This window comes from Hyla sarda, chromosome 4 (genome assembly GCF_029499605.1).
Source record: "Hyla sarda isolate aHylSar1 chromosome 4, aHylSar1.hap1, whole genome shotgun sequence".
NCBI lineage: Eukaryota > Metazoa > Chordata > Amphibia > Anura > Hylidae > Hyla > Hyla sarda.
In genome coordinates this window covers 327,410,395-327,430,682 of record NC_079192.1, presented here as the reverse complement: position 1 = coordinate 327,430,682, position 20,288 = coordinate 327,410,395, and the positions used below count along the sequence as shown (strand labels likewise).

General features: G+C 46.9%; 1 protein-coding gene across 3 annotated transcripts in view; it reads left to right on the top strand.

Moving 5' to 3' along the window:
• Nucleotides 1-20,288, top strand: part of DDX41 (DEAD-box helicase 41) — a 55,015-nt gene that overhangs the window by 21,524 nt on the left and 13,203 nt on the right. For all 3 annotated transcript variants that reach the window (XR_008892831.1, XR_008892830.1, XM_056575020.1), the window contains exons 7-9: nt 9,578-9,650; nt 10,164-10,317; nt 17,462-17,598. Coding sequence is in view for 1 of the 3 variants with exons in the window: in XM_056575020.1 (XP_056430995.1) it covers nt 9,578-9,650; nt 10,164-10,317; nt 17,462-17,598 (364 nt within the window). In the remaining 2 variants the exon portion in view is untranslated. The remainder of the gene's footprint in view (nt 1-9,577; nt 9,651-10,163; nt 10,318-17,461; nt 17,599-20,288) is intronic.

The following is a 20,288-nucleotide window of genomic DNA, read 5'->3' as shown; positions in this document are numbered from 1 at the left end:
GAGCTCTGAGGCGCGAAGCAGCGACCAATCAGCGCCGTGGGCGTGATTTTCTATGTGAAGGGGTCTGTTACTGTGTGCCTTGCTTCAGGCACGCCCCTCTCTTCCTATTGGCCGGCCTGTTCAGTCTCTCTGGCTGCACGGAGCGAGTTCTCCTCACTGCAGCTGACAGAGGGGACACAGACCAGGGTGCGAAAGTTCGAAAGTGCGAAAGTTCTTTTTTCTCACATTATGTCCATACCCAGAGCTGTTCCTCCCTCCAAACAGAAACCTGGGAATTCAGTGACTTATTATATCTGTAAGCACTGTAATACCAAGATGTCTGGCTCTGCTGAGCCCTCTTGTCCTGCCTGCTCCACTGCTCCCCCAGACCCCCTGGTGCCCCCTGATGCCCCTTCGGTCCCAGTGGGTTCAGCCGCTCCTCCAGCCTGGGTTTCTTCCCTGACCCAGTATATGGCTGACTTGACCCAAGTCTCCCGTTCGGTGGCTGAGGCCACCCAGGAAATGGTGTCCACCTTGAAGGGGTCTTCCCTGCGTAGGACCTCTGAGAGGGCCCGCTCCTCGTCTCCCCGTACCTCATGCCCTCATAAGCGTGCTAGAGGTGCCTCGTCTGACTCTTCCATTGAGTCTTCTGATAGACGTGAGCGTTCCCTTCATGGGTCCCGCCCCCCCCCTTATCTTCTGGGCACAAACGTCGCTCCTCCAGAGGACGTTCTCGGAGTCGCCGCTCTGCTACGCCAGAGCCGTGTACGCGGTCTGGGTCACCCCCCTCCAGGACTGCCTCTACTCATTCACATTCCCCTGGTGAACTGGTGGACGAGGCTTCCGAGCTGGCATCTGACTCAGAGGACCGCTCAGACTCAATTAAAACGGTGAACTTATTGGTGACAGCCATAAGAGACACCTTTCACTTGGAGGACCCAGGATCTTCGGATGTCAATCCAGGAGTATCCTTTCATCGTGCTAAGCCAGCACCTCAAAGGTTCAGCTCTCACGCTGACCTTGACGACATTCTGGAATCTGCATGGAAACCTCCAGACAAGAGGTTCCCGGGAATCAAGTCAATTCAAGAACGTTATCCATTTGACAAGGACTTTGTCGCTAAGGTGGTTTCCCCTCCCTCAGTGGATCCACCAATCTCCCGGATCTCTAAGGCGACTACACTGCCTCTGGCAGATGCCCCTGCCTTCAAGGATCCCGCGGACAAGGAGGTAGAATCTTTAGCGAAGTTCACTTCTGAAGCAGCTGGCTCCTCTCTTCTTCCCATCTTCGCCTCGACATGGGTGTCCAAGGCCCTGATGGAGTGGTGCCAAAAGCTCCATCAGGATATCTCAGCGGGATTCCCCCCCAGAGGATCTATCTGCTCTGGCTCTCCAATGCGCTAAAGCTGGGGACTTTCTGGGCACAGCTTCCATGCAGTCAGCCCTTTGTTCCGCCTTTGCTGTGGGTCACCTAGTGGCTCTCAGCCGCTCTATGTGGCTTAAAGCTTGGAATGCGGATGCCGCTTCCAAAAGGTCTCTCACTGAGCTTCCCTTTACGGGTGGCCGTCTTTTTGGCAAACTCCTTGATGAGATAATTTTTGAGGCGACGGGAGGTAAGAGTTCCTTGTTATCTCAAAATAAGGCTTGCCCTACTTCCCAGAGGAAGTCCTTTTCCTTTCGGACCTCTGGCCCCAGTAAAGGGTCCGGGCAGGCGCCCTCACGGGACAAGAAGGCTCCCTCGTTCCGCGCACGCCCGTCTTGGAAGTCGGACTCCAACCGGTCCGGCCGTTTTGCGCCCAAATCGGGCAACCGCAAACCCACTTCTGCATGAAGTGAGGCCCCCACCCGCGGTTTCTTTTCGGGTGGGAGGTCGTCTCTTGTTTTTCCGAGACATCTGGACTTCGCACATTCAGGACTCTTGGGTCAGGGATGTGGTGTCCAACGGTTACCGGATCGAATTCGCCTCCCTTCCGAGGGATCGCTTTTTTCGATCCCGGGCCCCCCGGTCTCCTCCTCTGGCGAAGCAATTTCGAGTGACTCTCCAGTCTCTGCTTCTCCAGGGGGTTATCGTTCCCGTTCCTCCAGGGGAACGTTTTCAGGGTTTCTATTCAGATCTTTTTGTGGTCCCCAAAAAGAACGGTTCTGTGCGACCAATCCTAGACCTCAAGCGTCTCAACAGTCACCTTCTCATCCGCCACTTCAGAATGGAATCCCTCCATTCGGTGGTGGCGTCCCTGGAACAAGGGGAGTTTCTTTCATCGGTGGACATCAAGGATGCCTACCTCCATGTGCCAATGTTTCCGGGCCATCATCGGTACCTCCGCTTTGCGGTTCCAGAGGGGCACTTTCAATTCATGGCCCTCCCCTTTGGTCTAGCCACGGCTCCTCGGGTCTTTACAAAGATACTTGTGCCAGTGATGGGCCTGTTACGGTCGAGGGGGATCTCGGTGATACCCTATCTGGACGACCTTCTCATTAAGGTGCCAACCAGAGCCCAGACTCTGGAAAATCTGGACGTCACTCTCCACACTCTGACTCTCTTCGGGTGGATGGTCAACCGGGACAAGTCAGTCCTCTGCCCTACCCAGTCTCTATCCTTCCTGGGACTTCAATTCGACACGGCCTCTACCCGAATTTGTCTTTCGCCGGACAAACGTCTGGCGCTCCGGTCGGGGGTCCGCTCCCTTCGGACCCAGGTATCAATCTCCATCCGCACTTGTATGGAAGTCCTGGGTCGGATGGTGGCAACTATGGAGGCCGTACCCTTTGCCCAGTTTCATTACCGCCCCCTTCAACTGGCAATTCCCTCTCGATGGAACAGGTCTCCCCTGTCCCTCGATCGTCAGATTGTTCTCCCTCGCAGGGTCAGTCAGTCTCTGCTCTGGTGGCTCCGCTCCCCCCTTCTTCTCCAAGTGCCATCCTTTCTTCCCCTTCACTGGCAGGTTGTTACAATGGATGCCAGCCTGTCGGGCTGGGGTGGTGTGTTCAGGGACTGGACGGTTCAGGGACTCTGGTCTCCCCCGGAGACTCTTCTCCCGATAAACATATTGGAATTACGGGCGATTCTTCTTTGTCTTCTTCATTGGGAGTCCCGTCCAGTCCGCGTTCAGTCGGACAACGCCACAGCCTTGGTGTACATAAAGGGCGGCACTCGCAACTAGGCAGCCATGGCCGAGGTGACCAAGATTCTCACCTGGGCGGAGAACAAAGTTCCGGCGATTCACATTCCAGGAGTGCTCAACTGGGAAGCGGACTTCCTCAGTTGGTCCTCTCCCGACCCTGGCGAGTGGTCTCTTCATCCGGAGGTCTTCGCGCAGCTCTGCGACCTCTGGGGCATTCCGGACGTGGACCTCTTCGCGTCCCGGGACAATCGGAAGATTCTTCCGTTTGTGTCCAAGACCCTCAGGCTCTGGCCGTGGATGCCCTAGTGATTCCTTGGGCGGGGTTCGCCCTACCTTATCTGTTCCCTCCTCTCCCGCTCCTTCCCAGGGTGCTGAGGAAGCTCAAGGCAGAGGGAGTCTCCGCCATTCTGGTAGCTCCAGATTGGCCTCGAAGGTCGTGGTACGCCGACGTAGTCAGGCTCCTGGACGACGCTCCTCTGTGCCTTCCGCTCCGCCCGGACCTACTCTCTCAAGGTCCTCTTTGCCACCCCAATTTACAGTCGCTGCATTTTACGGCGTGGCGGTTGAGACCGCAGTTTCGAGGGCCCACTGGTTCTCTTCCCAAGTCATTCACACCATCCTCAAGGCTCGTAAGCCCTCCTCCGCAAGAATTTACCACCATACTTGGCTGTCTTATTTTCGTTGGTGTGAAGCTCAGGACTTCTCCCCGGTGATCTTCTCGGTTCCCCGTCTTCTCTCTTTTTTGCAGTCGGGGCTGGAACTGGGGTTGTCTCTCAGTTCCCTTAAAGGTCAGGTTTTGGCCCTTACTGTTCTTTTCCAGCGACCCCTGGCTTCTAATTCTCATGTCCGGACCTTCCTGCAAGGAGTGGCGCACGCCGTTCCTGCTTATCGGTCACCTTCTCCCCCTTGGGATATGAATTTGGTTCTGAGTGGCCTCAAGGGGGCACCCTTTGAGCCCCTTAGAGAGGTGTCTCTCCGCCTCCTTTCTTGGAAAGTGGCGTTTCTTGTGGCTATCACCTCCATCCGGAGGGTGTGTGAACTGGCAGCTCTTTCCTGCCGTTCTCCGTTTCTGGTGATCCACCAGGACAAGGTTGTCTTCCGGCCAGATCCTTCCTTTTTACCTAAGGTGGTCTCTGCTTTTCATCTCAATGAGGACATTGTCCTCCTGTCTTTTTGTCCGGCTCCTTCTCATCCTAAGGAGCGCTTACTACACAAGCTGGATGTAGTTCCGGCTGTTCGGTCTTATCTCTCCATCACTTCTTCGTTTCGTCAGTGTGATTCCTTTTTCGTCCTTACAGAAGGTTGTCGCAAGGGACAACCTGCTTCCAAGGCCACCATTTCTCAGTGCATTCGGTCCGCCATTTCGGAAGCCTATTGCTGTAAGGGGAAGATTCCTCCTTTCAGGGTTGTGACTCATTCCACTCGTTCCGCTGGGGCATCCTGGGCTCTCCAGAATAGAGCCTCGGCCTCGCAGATTTGCAAGGCGCCTACCTGGTCGTCTTTGCACACTTTCTCGAGGTTTTACAGAGTTCATACTTTCGCATCGGCTGATGCTAGTCTGGGTCGTAAAAGTTTTGCAGGCGGCAGTGGATCGGCCATCTGCCTGAATACTTATCTGCCCACCCAAGGGACGGCTTTGGTACGTCCCACGGTCAGTGTCCCCCAATGGAGCCGATAGAGAAAAGGAGATTTTTTTTACACTTACCGTAAAATCTCTTTCTTGAAGGATCCATTGGGGGACACAGCTCCCGCCCTTTTTGGGTTTTTTCCTTTTGGTTCTCTGTCCGAGGGTGTTTTCAGATATGTTTTTTCTTCTGGTCCTTGGACAGTTTTAGGTTTTTCTTTGACCTATTGGTCTCCTCCTATTGCTCTGGAACTTAAAGGGGTATTCCAGGCAAAAACTTTTTTTTATATATCAACTGGCTCTGGAAAGTTAAACAGATTTGTAAATTACTTCTATTAAAAAATCTTAATCCTTCCAATAGTTATTAGCTTCTGAAGTTGAGTTGCTGTTTTCTGTCTAACTGTTTTCTGATGACTCACGTCCCGGGAGCTGTCCAGCTCCTATGGGGATATTTTCCCATCATTCACAGCTCCCGGGACGTGACATCATCATTGAGCAGTTAGACAGAAAACTTCAGAAGCTAATAACTATTGGAAGGATTAAGATTTTTTAATAGAAGTAATTTACAAATCTGTTTAACTTTCCGGAGCCAGTTGATATATAAAAAAAAGTTTTGGCCTGGAATACCCCTTTAAACTGACTAGCTCAGAGCCTGAAGGCGGGAATATCCTGCTCTGAGGAGCTGACTTTTTTATTACCATAGTGTGAGATTTTACGGTAAGTGTAAAAAAAATCTCCTTTTTCATGGAATACCCCTTTTAAGCAAGTTGTCTTGACCACATCTACATGCCTAAATGCATTTAGTTCCTGCCATATGATTGGCTGATTTAGTTATTTGAGTTAACAAGCAATTAGAGGTGTACCTGATAAAGTGGCCAGTGAGTGTATACTTATATAGTATGTGTGGCGGTAGAATGCGAGTGTAAGTGTTCACATCACACCATTTGTAAACACTTTTGTCAGAAGCACTTTCCAAAATAGTCTCTTGATAAGACAGTCATGGCCATAAATGCTGGCACCCTGAAATTTTTCAAGAAAATGAAGTATTTCTCACAGAAAAGGATTGCAGTAACACATGTTTTGCTATACACATGTTTATTTCCTTTGTGTGTATTGGAACTAAACCAGAAAAGGGAGGAAAATAAGCAAATTGGACATAATGTCACACCAAACTCCAAAAATGGTCTGGAAAAAAAATGATTGGCACCTTTAACTTTTAATATTTGGTTGTACACCCTTTGGAAAAAATAACTGAAATCAGTCACTTCCTATAACCATCAATATGCTTCTTACACCTCTCAGCTGGAATGTTGGACCGCTGTTCCTTTACAATCTGCTCCAGGTCTCTCTTATTGGAAGGGTTCCTTTTTAAGATCTCTCAATTTTAAGATCTCTCCACAGGTGTTCAAAGGGATTTAGAGCTGAACTCATTGCTGGCCACTTCAGGACTCTCCAGCGCTTTGTTGCCATCCATTTCTGGGTGCTTTTTGACATATGTTTGGGGTCATTGTCCTGCTGGAAGACCCAAGATCTCGCCAAATGGAAAAGGATTTAGGCAAACTAGAAGAATGGTCAGAACTCTGGCAACTGAAATTTAATGTGGATAAGTGCAAAATAATGCACCTGGGGCATAAAAACCCTCGGTCAGAATATAGATTTGACACAGCCCTGACCTCAGTATCTGAGGAAAGGGATTTAGGAGTAATTATTTCAGAAGATTTAAAGGTAGGATAATGTTAACCTCCCTAGCGGTATGATTCCGTCTGGAAATTTGTACCAAAAGCGGTACAATTTTTTGCATTGAAATTCCACATCTCCCCCCGTCACATTCCCCCTCCCTTGTCACATTTCCCCCTCCCCCATATCACATTCTCCCCCTCCTTGTCACATTCTCCCCCTCCTTGTCACATTCCCCCCCCTGTCACATTCCCCCCCCCCTTGTTGCATTCTCCCCCCCCTGTCACATTCATCCCCCCCCTGTCACATTCTCCCCCCTTGTTACACTCTCCCCCCCCCCCCGTCACATTCATCCCCCCCGTCACATTCCCCCCCTTATTACATTCTCCCCCCCCTTGCTACATTCTCCCCCCTCCATGTTACATTCCACTCCCCCCCCCCCCCTGTCACATCCCCCCTTTGTCACATTCCTCCCCCCTGTCACCCCCCCCCCTTGTCACATTCCCCCCTCTGTCACATTCCCCCCTATGTCACATTCCCCCCCCCCCCTTTGTTACATTCTCCCCTGTGTCACATTCCCCCCCTCTGTCACCTTTTCTTGTCCTGCAGCAGAATACACTGGGTTTGCCGGCAGATTTCAAACCTAGTGTATTTGCTGCAGAACAAGCCCTTTCCCCTTCAGCCAATCACAGGCTTTACACCACTGCGGCCTGTGATTGGCTGAAAAGGGAAAGGTCCTGTAAGATGAAGAGAGCAGTGACCAGAGCGCACGGAGGGGAACGACATCTGCAGGGACCGGGACTAGGTGAGCAAAAGTTTTTTTTATTTTACTACTTTTTACTTTTACACTTAGTTCAGGGTTTTTCTACCAGGGGGCCTCCAGCTGTTGTGAAACTACTGCTCCCAGCATGCCCGGACAGCCTTTGGCTGTCCGGGCATGCTGAGAGTTGTAGTTTTGCAACATCTGGAGGCCCCCTGGTTGAGAAACACTGACTTTTTGTATCTGTCTTTACCTGCTCTGGCCGGCCCCCGCCACTGGAGCTGACCCGAGAAGATAATCACATATTTTCCCGGGAGCTGCATCACTACATCGCAAAAAGCAAAAATCGTGATTTGATTGCTTTTGCGATATACTGTGCAGCCCGCACAGCAACTCTGCAATTCTACCCCGAGCGTGACTCGGGGTTACCGCTTCTAGCAGCGAAAATTAACCCCGAGTCACGCTCGGGAATACCGCTAGGCTGGTTAAAGAGTCGCAGGAAACGCTAGCAGAATGCTTGGATGTATAGGGAGAGGTATAAGCAGTAGAAAGAGAGAAGTGCTCATGCCGCTGTACAGAACACTGGTGAGACCTCACTTGGAGTATTGTGCGCAGTACTGGAGGCCGTATCTCCAGAAGGATATAGATACTCTAGAGAGAGTTCAGAGAAGAGCTACTAAACTAGTACATGGATTGCAGGATAAAACTTACCAGGAAAGGTTAAAGGACCTTAACATGTATAGCTTGGAAGAAAGAAGAGACAGAAATGATATGATAGAGACTATTAAATACATAAAGGGAATCAACACGGTAAAGGAGGAGAGCATATTTAAAAGAAGAAAAACTACCACAAGAGGACATAGTTTTAAATTAGAGGGGCAAAGGTTTAAAGTAATATCAGGAAGTATTATTTTACTGAGAGAGTAGTGGATGCATGGAATAGCCTTCTTGCAGAAGTGGTCGCTGCAAATACAGTGAAGAAGTTTAAACATGCATTGGATAAGCATAAGGCTATCCTTCATATAAGATAGGGCCAGGGACTATTGATATGATTCAGATTATTGGGCAGACTAGAGGTGCCAAATGGTTCTTATCTGCCGACACATTCTATGTTTTTATGGACGAAAACCCAGCTTTCTGACACTGTGCTGTACAGTGTGACCCAAAATCCGTTGGTAATCCTCAGATTTCATGATGCCTTGCACACATTCAAGACACCAGAGGCAGCAAAACAACCCCAAAACATCATTGAATCTCCACCATATTTCACTGTAGGTACTGTGTTCTTTTCTTTGTAGGCCTCATTTCGTTTTTGGTAAACAGTAGATTGATGTGCTTTACCAAAAAGCTCTATCTTGGGCTCATCTGTCCACGAGACATTTTCCCAGAAGGATTTTGGCTTACTCAAGTTCATTTTGGCAAAATGTAGTCTTGCGTTTTTATGTCTCTGTGTCAGCAGTGGGGTCCTCCTACCATAGCGTTTTGTTTCATTTAAATGTCGACGGATAGTTAGCGCGGACACTGATGCTCCATGAGCCTGCAGGACAGCTTGAATATCTTTTGGAACTTGTTTGGGGCTGCTTATCCACCATCCGGACTATCCTGCGTTGACACCTTTCAGTTTTTCTCTTCCGTCCACGTCCATGGAGATTAGCTACAGTGTCATGGGTTGCAAACTTCTTGATAATGTTGTGCACTGTGGACAAAGGCAAATCTAGATCTTTGGAGATGGAATTGTAACCTTGAGATTATTTTTCCACAATTTTGGTTCTCAAGTCCTCAGACAGTTCTCTTCTCCTCTTTCTGTTGCCCATGCTTAGTGTGGCATACACAGATAAACAATGCAAAGACTAAGTGAACTTCTCTCCTTTTTATCTGTTATTTTTATATTGTCCACACCTGTTACTTGCCCCAGGTGAGTTTAAAGGAGCATCACATGCTTGAAACAATCTTATTTATCCACAATTTTGAAAGGGTGACAATAATTTTGTCCAGCCCATTTTTGGAGTTTGGTGTGACCTTATGTCCAATTAGCTTTTTTTCCTCCATTTTTTGGTTTAGTTCCAATACACACAAAGGGAATAAACGTGTATAGCAAAACATGTTACTGGAATCCTTATCTGTGAGAAATACTTAATTTTCTTTAAAAATTTCAGGGGTGCCAACATTTACGGCCATGACTGTATATACAAAAAAAAAAAAAAGAGTCCTGGTTGTGTACGTTTGACTTGTTTTTGTTGGTAAACCAAATTTTTTATTTATTATATTGAATAGCATGGTCGGATGCAATTTTAAAATTAAAGTTGTGTCCAGGCTAGAATTAGGTCTTACTAGTATAGGAAAACCAAAGAACAGTTCAGTAAATTGATGCATTTTTGGTGGAGGTACTATTTAATATGTGTGAATTTATTACCAGCTATTCTACGTGGTCTGAAAAAGAAAGGAATTCTGCATCCTACTCCAATCCAGATTCAAGGCATCCCGACAATGTGAGTAATACTGTTTTTTTTACTTACTGTATATACTCGAGTATAAGCAGAGTTTTTCAGCACGATTTTTCGTGCTGAAAACGCCCCCCTCGAGTGAACTCTGTATAACGCCTGTCAATTCCTTCATTAGTGGTCTTCAACCTGCGGACCTCCAAATGTTGCAAAACTACAACTCCCAGCATGCGGAGTTGTAGTTTTGCAACATCTGGAGGTCCGCAGGTTGAAGACCACTGATGAAGGGATTGAAATGGGGGGGATGATGACAGGGGTCTGGATGATTACATGGGGGGGATGATGTATTTCCCACCCTAGGCTTAGTCGAGTCAATAACTTTTCCTGGGTTTTGGGGTAAAATTAGGGGCCTCGGCTTATATTCGGGTCGGCTTATGTGTTCAGAATTGTGGGCTGAGTTACAATATTTGTAGGTGAAAAGAGCAATGTGATGTTGTTTGCACACCATTGTTATTCCCAATACTCTTTGACTGACCAACGGAAATTTTCTTTTTCTTGCAGCCTGTCTGGACGGGATATGATCGGCATAGCTTTCACGGGCTCTGGAAAGACTTTGGTTTTTACACTACCTGTTATCATGTTTTGCTTGGAGCAAGAAAAAAGATTACCTTTTACAAAGAGGGAAGGACCATATGGACTTATTATTTGCCCTTCAGTAGGTATCTCTAGTGCTCACTATGTACTTTCCTTGTCATACATTATCTGTCCTGTTAACCCCTTGAGGACGCAGCCCATTTGGGCCTTAAAGGGAACCAATCATCACTTTTTACCCCCTGTAACTATTAAAAACACGTCCTAGAGCATGTAACCATTGTTCCTACCGTGTTTCTGTAGTGCATGGCAATGAATGAAAAGCTCCGAAAATCAACTTATAAAATGTCCCGCGCTGTATGTTAATTTCTGTAAGTAGTCACTTGGGCGGTGCTGCGTTCCTATTTAGTCACCGTGGCCAGAGCTGAAATCACGCCCCTCCCGTCCTAAACACGCCTACATGGGCGTGATTAACAGCCCGGCCGCAGTGGAATCAGCCTCGTCTCTCCTGTCAGCTCGTACAGGGAAAGGAGCGCGCGAGTCTGCAGACTGCTGGAGTGCCGCTGGGCCCTAGTGCCAGCCGGATACATACTCTCCTGCTGTCAGTGGAGAGATCAGAGCATAACATCTAGAGATCGGCGAGGGACACATAGGACATATTGTACTTCAATCCTCCTGTCTTCTTAGGTAGATTACTAAATGTTAGGTGTATGTATTAAATTATGTTATACACTGAAAAGGGAGTGTGGGGGTATAACATAATTACAATTCCCAGCATGTCCGGTGAGCCAAAGTCTGTCTGTGCATGCAGAGAGTTGTACTTTTGCAACAGCTGGAGGCACACTAATTGTGAACCAATGGGTAACATGCCAGTGTTTTCCAACAGGTATGCCTACATTTTGCTACAAAGTTACAACTCCCAGCATGCCCGTAAAGCCAAAGGTTGTCCGTGCACGCTGAGAGTTGTAATTTTGCAACAGCTGGAGACACACTGGTTGGGAAACACTGGCTTATCTCATTAGGTAGTGTCACTCAGTCAGGGTTGCTATGTTATAGAAGTTGCTCAACTACAACTCCCAGCATGCCCGGACAAGCTTTGGCTTTCCGGGCATGCTGGGAGTTTTAGTATTGCAACTTCTATAACATAGTGACCCTGACTGAGTGACGCTACCTAATGAGATAAGCCAGTGTTTCCCAACCAGTGTGTCTCCAGCTGTTGCATAACTACAACTCTCAGCATGCATGACTTTGACTTTTCGGGCATGCTGGGAGTTGTAGTTTTATGGAACAATAAATCCATAAAACTGCCCCCCCCCCTCCCCCAGTGGATAACTAGTACTCCCACTAATCCCCTAATCCCTCCATCTCTGCCCCCCCTCCTTCATTGATTATCAGCACTAGTGATCATCAGATTCACCCCCCACCACTCTTTTCAGTGTATAACATAATTTAATACATACACCTAACTAACATTTAGTAATCTGCCCAAGAAGACAGGTGGACAGGAGGATTGAAGTACAATATGTCCTATGTGTCCCTCGCCGATCTCTAGATGTTATGCTCTGATCTCTCCACTGACAGCAGGAGAGTGTATGTATCCGGCTGGCACTAGGACCCAGCGGCACTCCAGCAGTCTGCAGACTCACGCGCTCCTTTCCCTGCACGAGCTGACAGGAGAGACGAGGCTGATTCTACTGCGGCCGGGCTGTTAATCACGCCCATGTAGGCGTGTTTAGGACGGGAGGGGCGTGATTTCAGCTCTGGCCACGGTGACTAAATAGGAACGCAGCACCGCCCAAGTGACTACTTACAGAAATTAACATACAGCGCGGGACATTTTATAAGTTGATTTTCGGAGCTTTTCATTCATTGCCATGCACTACAGAAACATGGTAGGAACAATGGTTACATGCTCTAGGACGTGTTTTTAATAGTTACAGGGCGTAAAAAGTGATGATTGGTTCCCTTTAAGGACGCAGAAAATTTAATTTTAAAGTTTTCATTTTTTCCTCCTCGCCTTCAAAACAATCATAACTCTTTTATATTTTCATCCACAGACTAGTATGAGGGCTTGTTTTTTGCGCGACCAGTTGTCCGTTGTAATGCCATCACTCACTTTACCATAAAATGTATGGCGCAACCAAAAAAATACTATTTGTGTGGGGAAATTAAAAAGAAAACCGCAATTTTGCTAATTTTGGAAGGTTTTGTTTTCACGCCGTACAATTTACCGTATTTATTGGCGTATAACACGCACTTTTTAGGGTAAAATTTTTAGCCTAAAGTCTGTGTGCGTGTTATACGCCGATACACCCCCAGGAAAGGCAGGGGGAGAGAGGCCGTCGCTGCCCGCTTCTCTCCCCGCTTCTCTCCCCCTGCCTTTCCTGGGGTCTAGAGCGCTGCTGCCGGCCCTTCTCACCCCCTGGCTATCGGCGCCGCTGCCCGTTCTGTCCCCCTGACTATCGGTGCCGGCGCCAATAGCCATGGGGAGAGAAGCGGCGCCGACAGCCAGGGGGAGAGAAGGGGCAGCGGCACCGATTGCCGGCGCCGCTGCCCCGTTGCCTCCCCCCATCCCAGGTGGCATAATTACCTGAGTCGGGTCCGCGCTGCTGCAGGCCTCCGGCGTGCGTCCCCTGCGTCGTTGCTATGCACGGCGCGGCGCACTGACTTCATGCGCCGTTCAGCGCATAGCAACGACGCCGGGGACGCACGCCGGAGGCCTGCAGCAGCGCGGACCCGACTCAGGTAATTATGCCACCTGGGATGGGGTGAGGAAACGGGGCAGCGGCGCCGGCAATCGGTGCCGCTGCCCCTTCTCTCCCCCTGGCTGTCGGCGCCGCTTCTCTCCCCATGGCTATCGGCGCCGGCACCGATAGTCAGGGGGACAGAACGGGCAGCGGCGCCGATAGCCAGGGGGTGAGAAGGGCCGACAGCAGCGCTCTAGACCCCAGGAAAGGCAGGGGGAGAGAAGCGGGCAGCGACGGCCTCTCTCCCCCTGCCTTTCCTGGGGGTATATCGGGGTATACACGCGCACACACGCACCCTCATTTTACCATGGATATTTGGGTAAAAAACTTTTTTTACCCAAATATCCTTGGTAAAATGAGGGTGCGTGTTATAGGCCGATAAATACGGTATGTTAAAAGTGACGTGTTCTTTATTCTTTGGGTCAATACGATTAAAATGATACCCATGATAACATACTTTTCTATTACTGTTGCGCTTAAAAAAAAATTGCAAACTTTTTAACCAAATTAATACATTTAAGATCCCCCTATTTTGAAGACCTATAACTTTTTCATTTTTTCGTATAAGCGGCGGTATGAGGGCTAATTTTTTGCGCTGTGATTTGTACTTTTTATTGATACCATATTTGCTTATATAAAACTTTTAATACATTTTTTATAAATTTTTTGGGAATAAAATGTTATAAAAAGCAGCTATTTTGGACTTTTTTTTTTTACGTTCACGCCGTTCACCGTACGGTATCATTTACATTTTATTTTAATAGTTCAGATATTTACGCACGCGGCGATCCCAAATATGTATATAAAATATTTTTTTAACACTTTTTGGTGGTGAAATAGGGAAAATGGGTCAATTTACATTTTTATTGGGGGAGGGGGGTTTTTCAAATTTTTTTAAACTTTTTTTTACTTTTATTTTTACACTTTAATAGTCCCCATAGGGGACTATTTATAGCAATCACTCGATTTGCTAATCCTGTTCAGTGCTATGTATAGGACCTAGCACTGATCAGGGTTATCGGTCATCTTCTGCTCTGGTCTGCGGGAAGGCAGATCAGAGCAGAAGACTCCCGGAAGACAGCGGAGGCAGGTGAGAGGACCTCCGGCTGCCGCGCAGGATGATCGGATCGCCGCGGGCGATCCGGTCATCCAATTAAGTGACCGCGATGCTGCAGATGCCGTGATCGGTATTGATCACGGCATCTGAGGGGTTAATGGCGGAAATCCACGGGATCGCGGATGTCCGCCATTACTGGCGTGTCCCTGGCTGCGATCAACAGCCGGGACCTGCCGCGCATAATCCGGGCATCGCTCTGATGCCCGCGGTTATGCTTTAGACGTAAATGTACGTCCTGGTGCGTTAAGTACCGCATCACCGGGACGTACATTTACGTCCTTTGTCGTTAAAGGGGTACTCCACTGGAAAACTTTTTATTTATTTTTTATTTTTTTTTAAATGAACTGGTGCCAGAAAGTTACAGATTTGTAAATTACTTCTATAAAAAATCTTAATCCTTTCACTATTTTTTAGCAGCTGTTTGCTAAAGAGGAAAATCTTTATTTTTTGAATTTCTTTTTTGTGTTGTCCACAGTGCTCTCTGCTGACACTTGAGGCCCGTATCAGGAACTGTCCAGAGCAGGAGAAAATCCCCATAGCAAACCTATGCTACTCTGGACAGTTCCTGACATTGACAGAGGTGTCAGCAGAGAGCACTGTGGACAACACAAAAAAGAAATTCAAAAAGTTAATAATTTCCTCTGTAGCATACAGCTGCTAAAAAGTACCAAACTGATGAAGATTTTTTTATAGAAGTAATTTACAAATCTGTTTAACTTTCTGGCACCAGTTCATTAAAAAAAAAAAAAAAAATCCACCGGAGTACCCCTTTTAAGTGATTTGTTGCTTAGAATTATAAATGTGTTGAAGAGAACCTGTCAGGTCCCCGAGGCTATACATACCAGCCCCCAGGACCTGACTGGTGAGGATAACCACGTATTGATGCTGTACTCTCCAGATCTATGCAATTCCACATAATGCAGAAAAATAACTTGCTGCATCCTCCTTCCGTCCACACTGAAGAAGCCCTACACTATGGCTGTCAATCAAACCTGACTGACAGGAGGAGGGCGCAGTGTGACTGAAAGCTACTATATCCTACTGGCTAGTAGTCATGGGAAGCCCCGCTGTTCTGCTCTATGCAGGCTAAGGACACCAGCATCAGAACACCATTCTCCACATGTCCTGGAGCTTTTGTGTAAGTTTACAGTACTCTTGCCTGTTCATCCCTTTTTAACCCCTTAAGGACACAGGGTTTTTTCCGTTTTTGCACTTTGTTTTTTTTCCTCATCACCTTCTAAAAATCATAACGCTTTAAATTTTGCACATACAAACCCTTATGAGGGCTTTTTTTTTGCGCCACCAATTGTACTTTAAAATGACTTCAATCATTTCACCACAAAATTTACGGCAAAACCAGAAAATAAAATATTTGTGGGGCAAAAGTGGGAAAAAAAACGCGAATCTGTAACTTTTTTGGGGCTTCCGATTCTAAGCAGTGCACTTTTCAGTAAAAATGACACCATATATTTATTCTGTAGGTCCATATGGTTACAAGGATACCTAATTTATATAGGCTTTATTTATTTTAACTACTTAACCCCTTAAGGATGCGGGTTTTTTCCATTTTTGCACTTTCGTTTTTTCCTCCTTACCTCACCTTACCTTAACTCTTTAGGGGTTTTAGCCCACTGAGCTAGCCAGGAGTAGTTTACTTTCACTGTAGACGCGGCGATCAACTTTGAACGCCGTGTCTAAAGGGTTAATAGCTTGCGGCACCGCGATCAGTGCTGCACACTATTAGCCATGGGGCTTGGCCTCAAACAAACTGCCTGGCCGTTGTTTGAGGCTGGCCCCATCACGCTATGACGTGGGGCCACTCCGTGGCCCCGCGTTATAGAAAGGGAGAGGACTCAGGACGTACAGTTACGCCCTGGTTCTTTAAGTGGTTAAAAAAATAACTACATGCACCAAAATTAGTATGTTTAACATTGTCATCTTCTGACGCCTATAACTTTAATTTTTCCATATACTGGGCTATATGAGGGCTCATTCCTTGCGCTGTGATCTGAAGTTTTTATTGGTACGGTTTTTGTTTTCATGGGACTTTTTGCTCACTTTTTATAAAAAAAATTGTAAATTTTTTTTAGGGTATGCAAAATGACCAAAAATTTGGGACTTTGGGATTTTTTACGTGTGCGCCATTGACTGTGAGGTTAAATTAACATATTTTTATAGTTCGGACATTTACGCATGCAACGATAACACATATGTTTATTTTTATTATGTTTACATATTTTTAATATGGAATTTTGGAAAAGGGGGTGATTCAAACTTTTAATATGGAAGGGGTTAATGTGTGTTTTTAAACTTTTTATTCAACTTATTCTTTAAGTCCCCTTAGGGGACTTTTAGGAGGAATCAGTAGATTTCTCATACAGATCAATGTATTTCCATAGAATCACATTGATCTGCGTGCTCTGTGCTCGATTGATAAAGCCTGGTCCTGACAGGCTTTATTATTCACAGTGCAGTAGCCAGCACAGGATGTGAGGTAAGCCCTCTGGCTACCTCAGCAGTGGATCGCCCACCGCGATCGGCGCGCGGGGGTGGGGTTTTTTTTTTATTGGGGGGTTGGCTGGGTTAGGGGCAGGCGATCCACCCCACTGGACCACCAGGGATGGTTTAATTTAGACGCTGCTTTCAACTTTGACAGTGGCTATCTAAATGGTTAAAAGCCGGCCGCAGCAATCGCCACATGTCTGCTATTAACGCCGGCCCCCAGCTACAGGAATCAGCTGGGGGCCGGCCGGTATGACGCGGGTTCGAGTCAGGAGCCTGCATCGTACACCGCTTGCCGTCTCAGGATGAGCCGACTCCTTCTTAGACGGCAACCGGTTGATAGTTTGTTTATTAAATTTTTCTTTTTGTATTGAGTTCACTGTACTAACACAAAATCAATCTGTGCATTATAGATTTAGGAGATGACATGTATACTGTACTTTGCGGTGAACTGCACCATTCATTAACCTGCCCAATGTTAGTCATGTTTGAATTTACATTTAAAGGGGTATTGCGGCCAAATACATCTTATCCCCTAAGGATAGGGGATAAGATTTCTGATTGCGGGGGGGGGGGGGGGGGGGGGGGGGGACAGCCTGCGATCTTAGTGCAGCACCCCCATTCTATGCTGGGCTGCATCTCCAGTCTCGGAAACCTCTTTGTTTCCGGACTGGAGATGTGACGTCAGGCCCTCTTGTGATGTCACGCCATGCCCCCTCCATTCATGTCCATGGGAGGGTGTGTGACGACGTCACAGCGGTGGGCCTCCCACATTTAGACATCTTATCCCATATCCTTTGGATAGGGGATACAATGTATTTGGCTAGAATACCCCTTTTAAGTTGTTTTTCTTTTCAGTGATGGTTATCTGTTGAGCACTGTTGACTATCTTGTTTGTATAGAGAGAATTAGCCCGTCAGACACACAGCATCATAGAGTATTACTGCCACTTGCTGCAAGAGGATAACTCTCCAACCTTACGTACAGCACTGTGCATTGGTGGTATGTCTGTCAAAGAGCAAATGGAAACTATCAAACAGTAAGTCCTGCTTTTGTTTTTCTTTACTTATATAATTTTAAGGTAAAACTGCAAATTTTCCATGTATTTTTTTTGGCATGTGTTTTTGATGTGAGTTTGCCCATGTAAAGAGGTCCAAAGGCCAGTTTAACACAAGTGTAATAGGGCCACTTTTTTTTTTTTTTTTTTTTTTTTTTTTTTTTTTTTAAGTATTTATTGAAATTTTTGGCAAAATAAGTAGCAAACACCACCCACAGTGAAACAGAATACAACCTATAGAACGGAGTCTGGTTCCAGCATATAGACCAAAAGGCAGAACATATGGAAAATTTCTCAGTAGAACATAAGGGTAAATCTGAGACCCCATCGGAGGAAGCCCAACACAGACTGACACTCACACACAAACACACATCCCGGTTACCCCAGCTGGGGTATCTGCTGACACATCAAGCAGAAGCCAGGTGGTCCATACCTTGTCAAATTTCTTTGGGCACTTATGACTCACATAAAGAGCCTGGTATATCGGGACATACTTGTTGACCAAAGCCAGCCAACGAAACAGTGGGGGAGGGGAGGTATCCTTCCAGGTCATCACTACCACCTTATGTGCACAGAACAGCGAGAAACGGATCAATAGGTGTCTCTGTGAACTAGAAACCACCTCATTAATGACTCCCAGCAGGCATACCATAGGGGTGATTAGGAAAGGAAAGTCTAGATTATCAACCAGGAACCCCATCACCTCCCGCCAGAAGAGAGCAACGACGGGTCATTCCCACACAGCATGTAGAAAAGTGCCGACTTCACAAGAACAATGGGGACACAGATCAGACTGAGAAAAACCAATATGCTTCAGCTTAGCAGGAGTATAATATAACCATGAAACATACCGGGATTGGATCAACATATCTCTACAACTGACTAGTGTCGAATAATAAGAGCCTTCAACCTCCTTCCACTGATCCTCAGACAAATCCGGCATATCAGCCACACATTTAGGAAATGCTTGTAAAAAAAAAACGGGCTAGGCCCAAGTGTCTGGAGGAGAGCATAGGCCTGAGTTAGGGGTTTAGAAAGATCCGTGGTGCCCAGGAGAAGGACCACCTCAGAAAATACAGGAGTAAACATCAGGGAGCCAAACTGCGCCTGAACCGCATGCCTAAGCGGAAGATACCTATAGAAGACATTTCCAGGGATGCTATAATGTTCCTTCATGTCTGGTGAGGATCAGGTTTTCTTATCCTTCTCAAACAAGATAGGGCCACATTTCTGCATCCATTTTACATCTGTGATTTCTGTTCCAACCACTGATCTGATGACCTGAACTGACAGAATCCTAGATCCTTATGAAAGTGACCTAATGGTGAAGGCATAAACAAGACCAGGCTCTGTTCTTTTCAGATATCATTTGTTGGTAACTGCTGGCAAAACAATCATGTGCACATTTTGTAGTGCAGTGCACATTTTAACAGTATACATCAATGTACAAGAGCATGGCTAACCTACTATAAAGAATATTTTTCATAACTTTACTTCATTTATGGGTTTGTTTTTTGTAATAACATCTAATGGGCGGAACTCTGGGTCCGCTATTGTGTAAATGTCTAAATTTCTGTTTCACAGTATCATACTTTAATCTTTTAATAGCCTAAACACAATGCTTGCTGTCTGCTTTACAGACTTGTAGGTGAGGTGCCTGCACTTTAAGTCAGAATCTGTCAATCTTCTTTCATTTCCCGATCTAATTATTCTTCCCTGATAATATCTATCCAGTCCTTTTATACACTGCTCAAAAAAAAAAAAAAAAAAAAAAGGAACACTAAGATAACACATCCTAGATCTGAATGTATGAAATACTTTCGTCTTTACATAGTTGAATGTGCTGACAATAAAATCACACAAATTATCAATGTAAATCAAATTTATTAACCCATGGAGGTCTGGATATCTCAAAATCAAAGTGGAAAACCACACTACAGGCTGATCCAACGTTGATGTAATGTCCTTAAAACAAGTCAAAATGAGGCTCAGTAGTGTGTGTGGCCTCCACGTGCCCGTATGACCTCTCTACAATGCCTGGGAATGTTCCGCATGAGGTGGGAGATGGTCTCCTGGGGGGATGTCCTCCCAGACCTGGACTAAAGCATCCGCCAGTCTGTGGTACAACATGGGGTTGGTGGATGGAGCGAGACATGATGTCCTGGGAACGGGCGGGCCAGTCCATAGCATCAATGCCTTACTCTTGCATGAACTGCTGACACACTCCAGCCACATGAGATCTAGCATTATTTTGCATTAGGTGGAACCCAGGGCCAACGGCACCAGCATATGGTCTCACAAGGGGTCTGAGGATCTCATCTCGGTACCTAATGGCAGTCAGGCTACCTCTGGCAAGCACATGGAGGGCTGTGCGGCCCCCCAAAGAAATGCCTCCCCACACCATTACTGACCCACCGTCAAACCAGTCATGCTGGAGGCTGTTGCAGGCAGCAGAACATTCTCCAAGGCGTCTCCAGACTCTGTCACGTCTGTCACATGTGCACAGTGTGACCCTGCTTTCATCTGTGAAGACCACAGGGTGCCAGTGGCGAATTTGCCAATCTTGGTGTTTTCTTGCAAATGCCAAACATCGTGCACGGTGTTGGGCTGTAAGCACATCCCCCACCTGTGGACATCGGGCCCTCATACACCCTCATGGAGTCTGTTTCTGA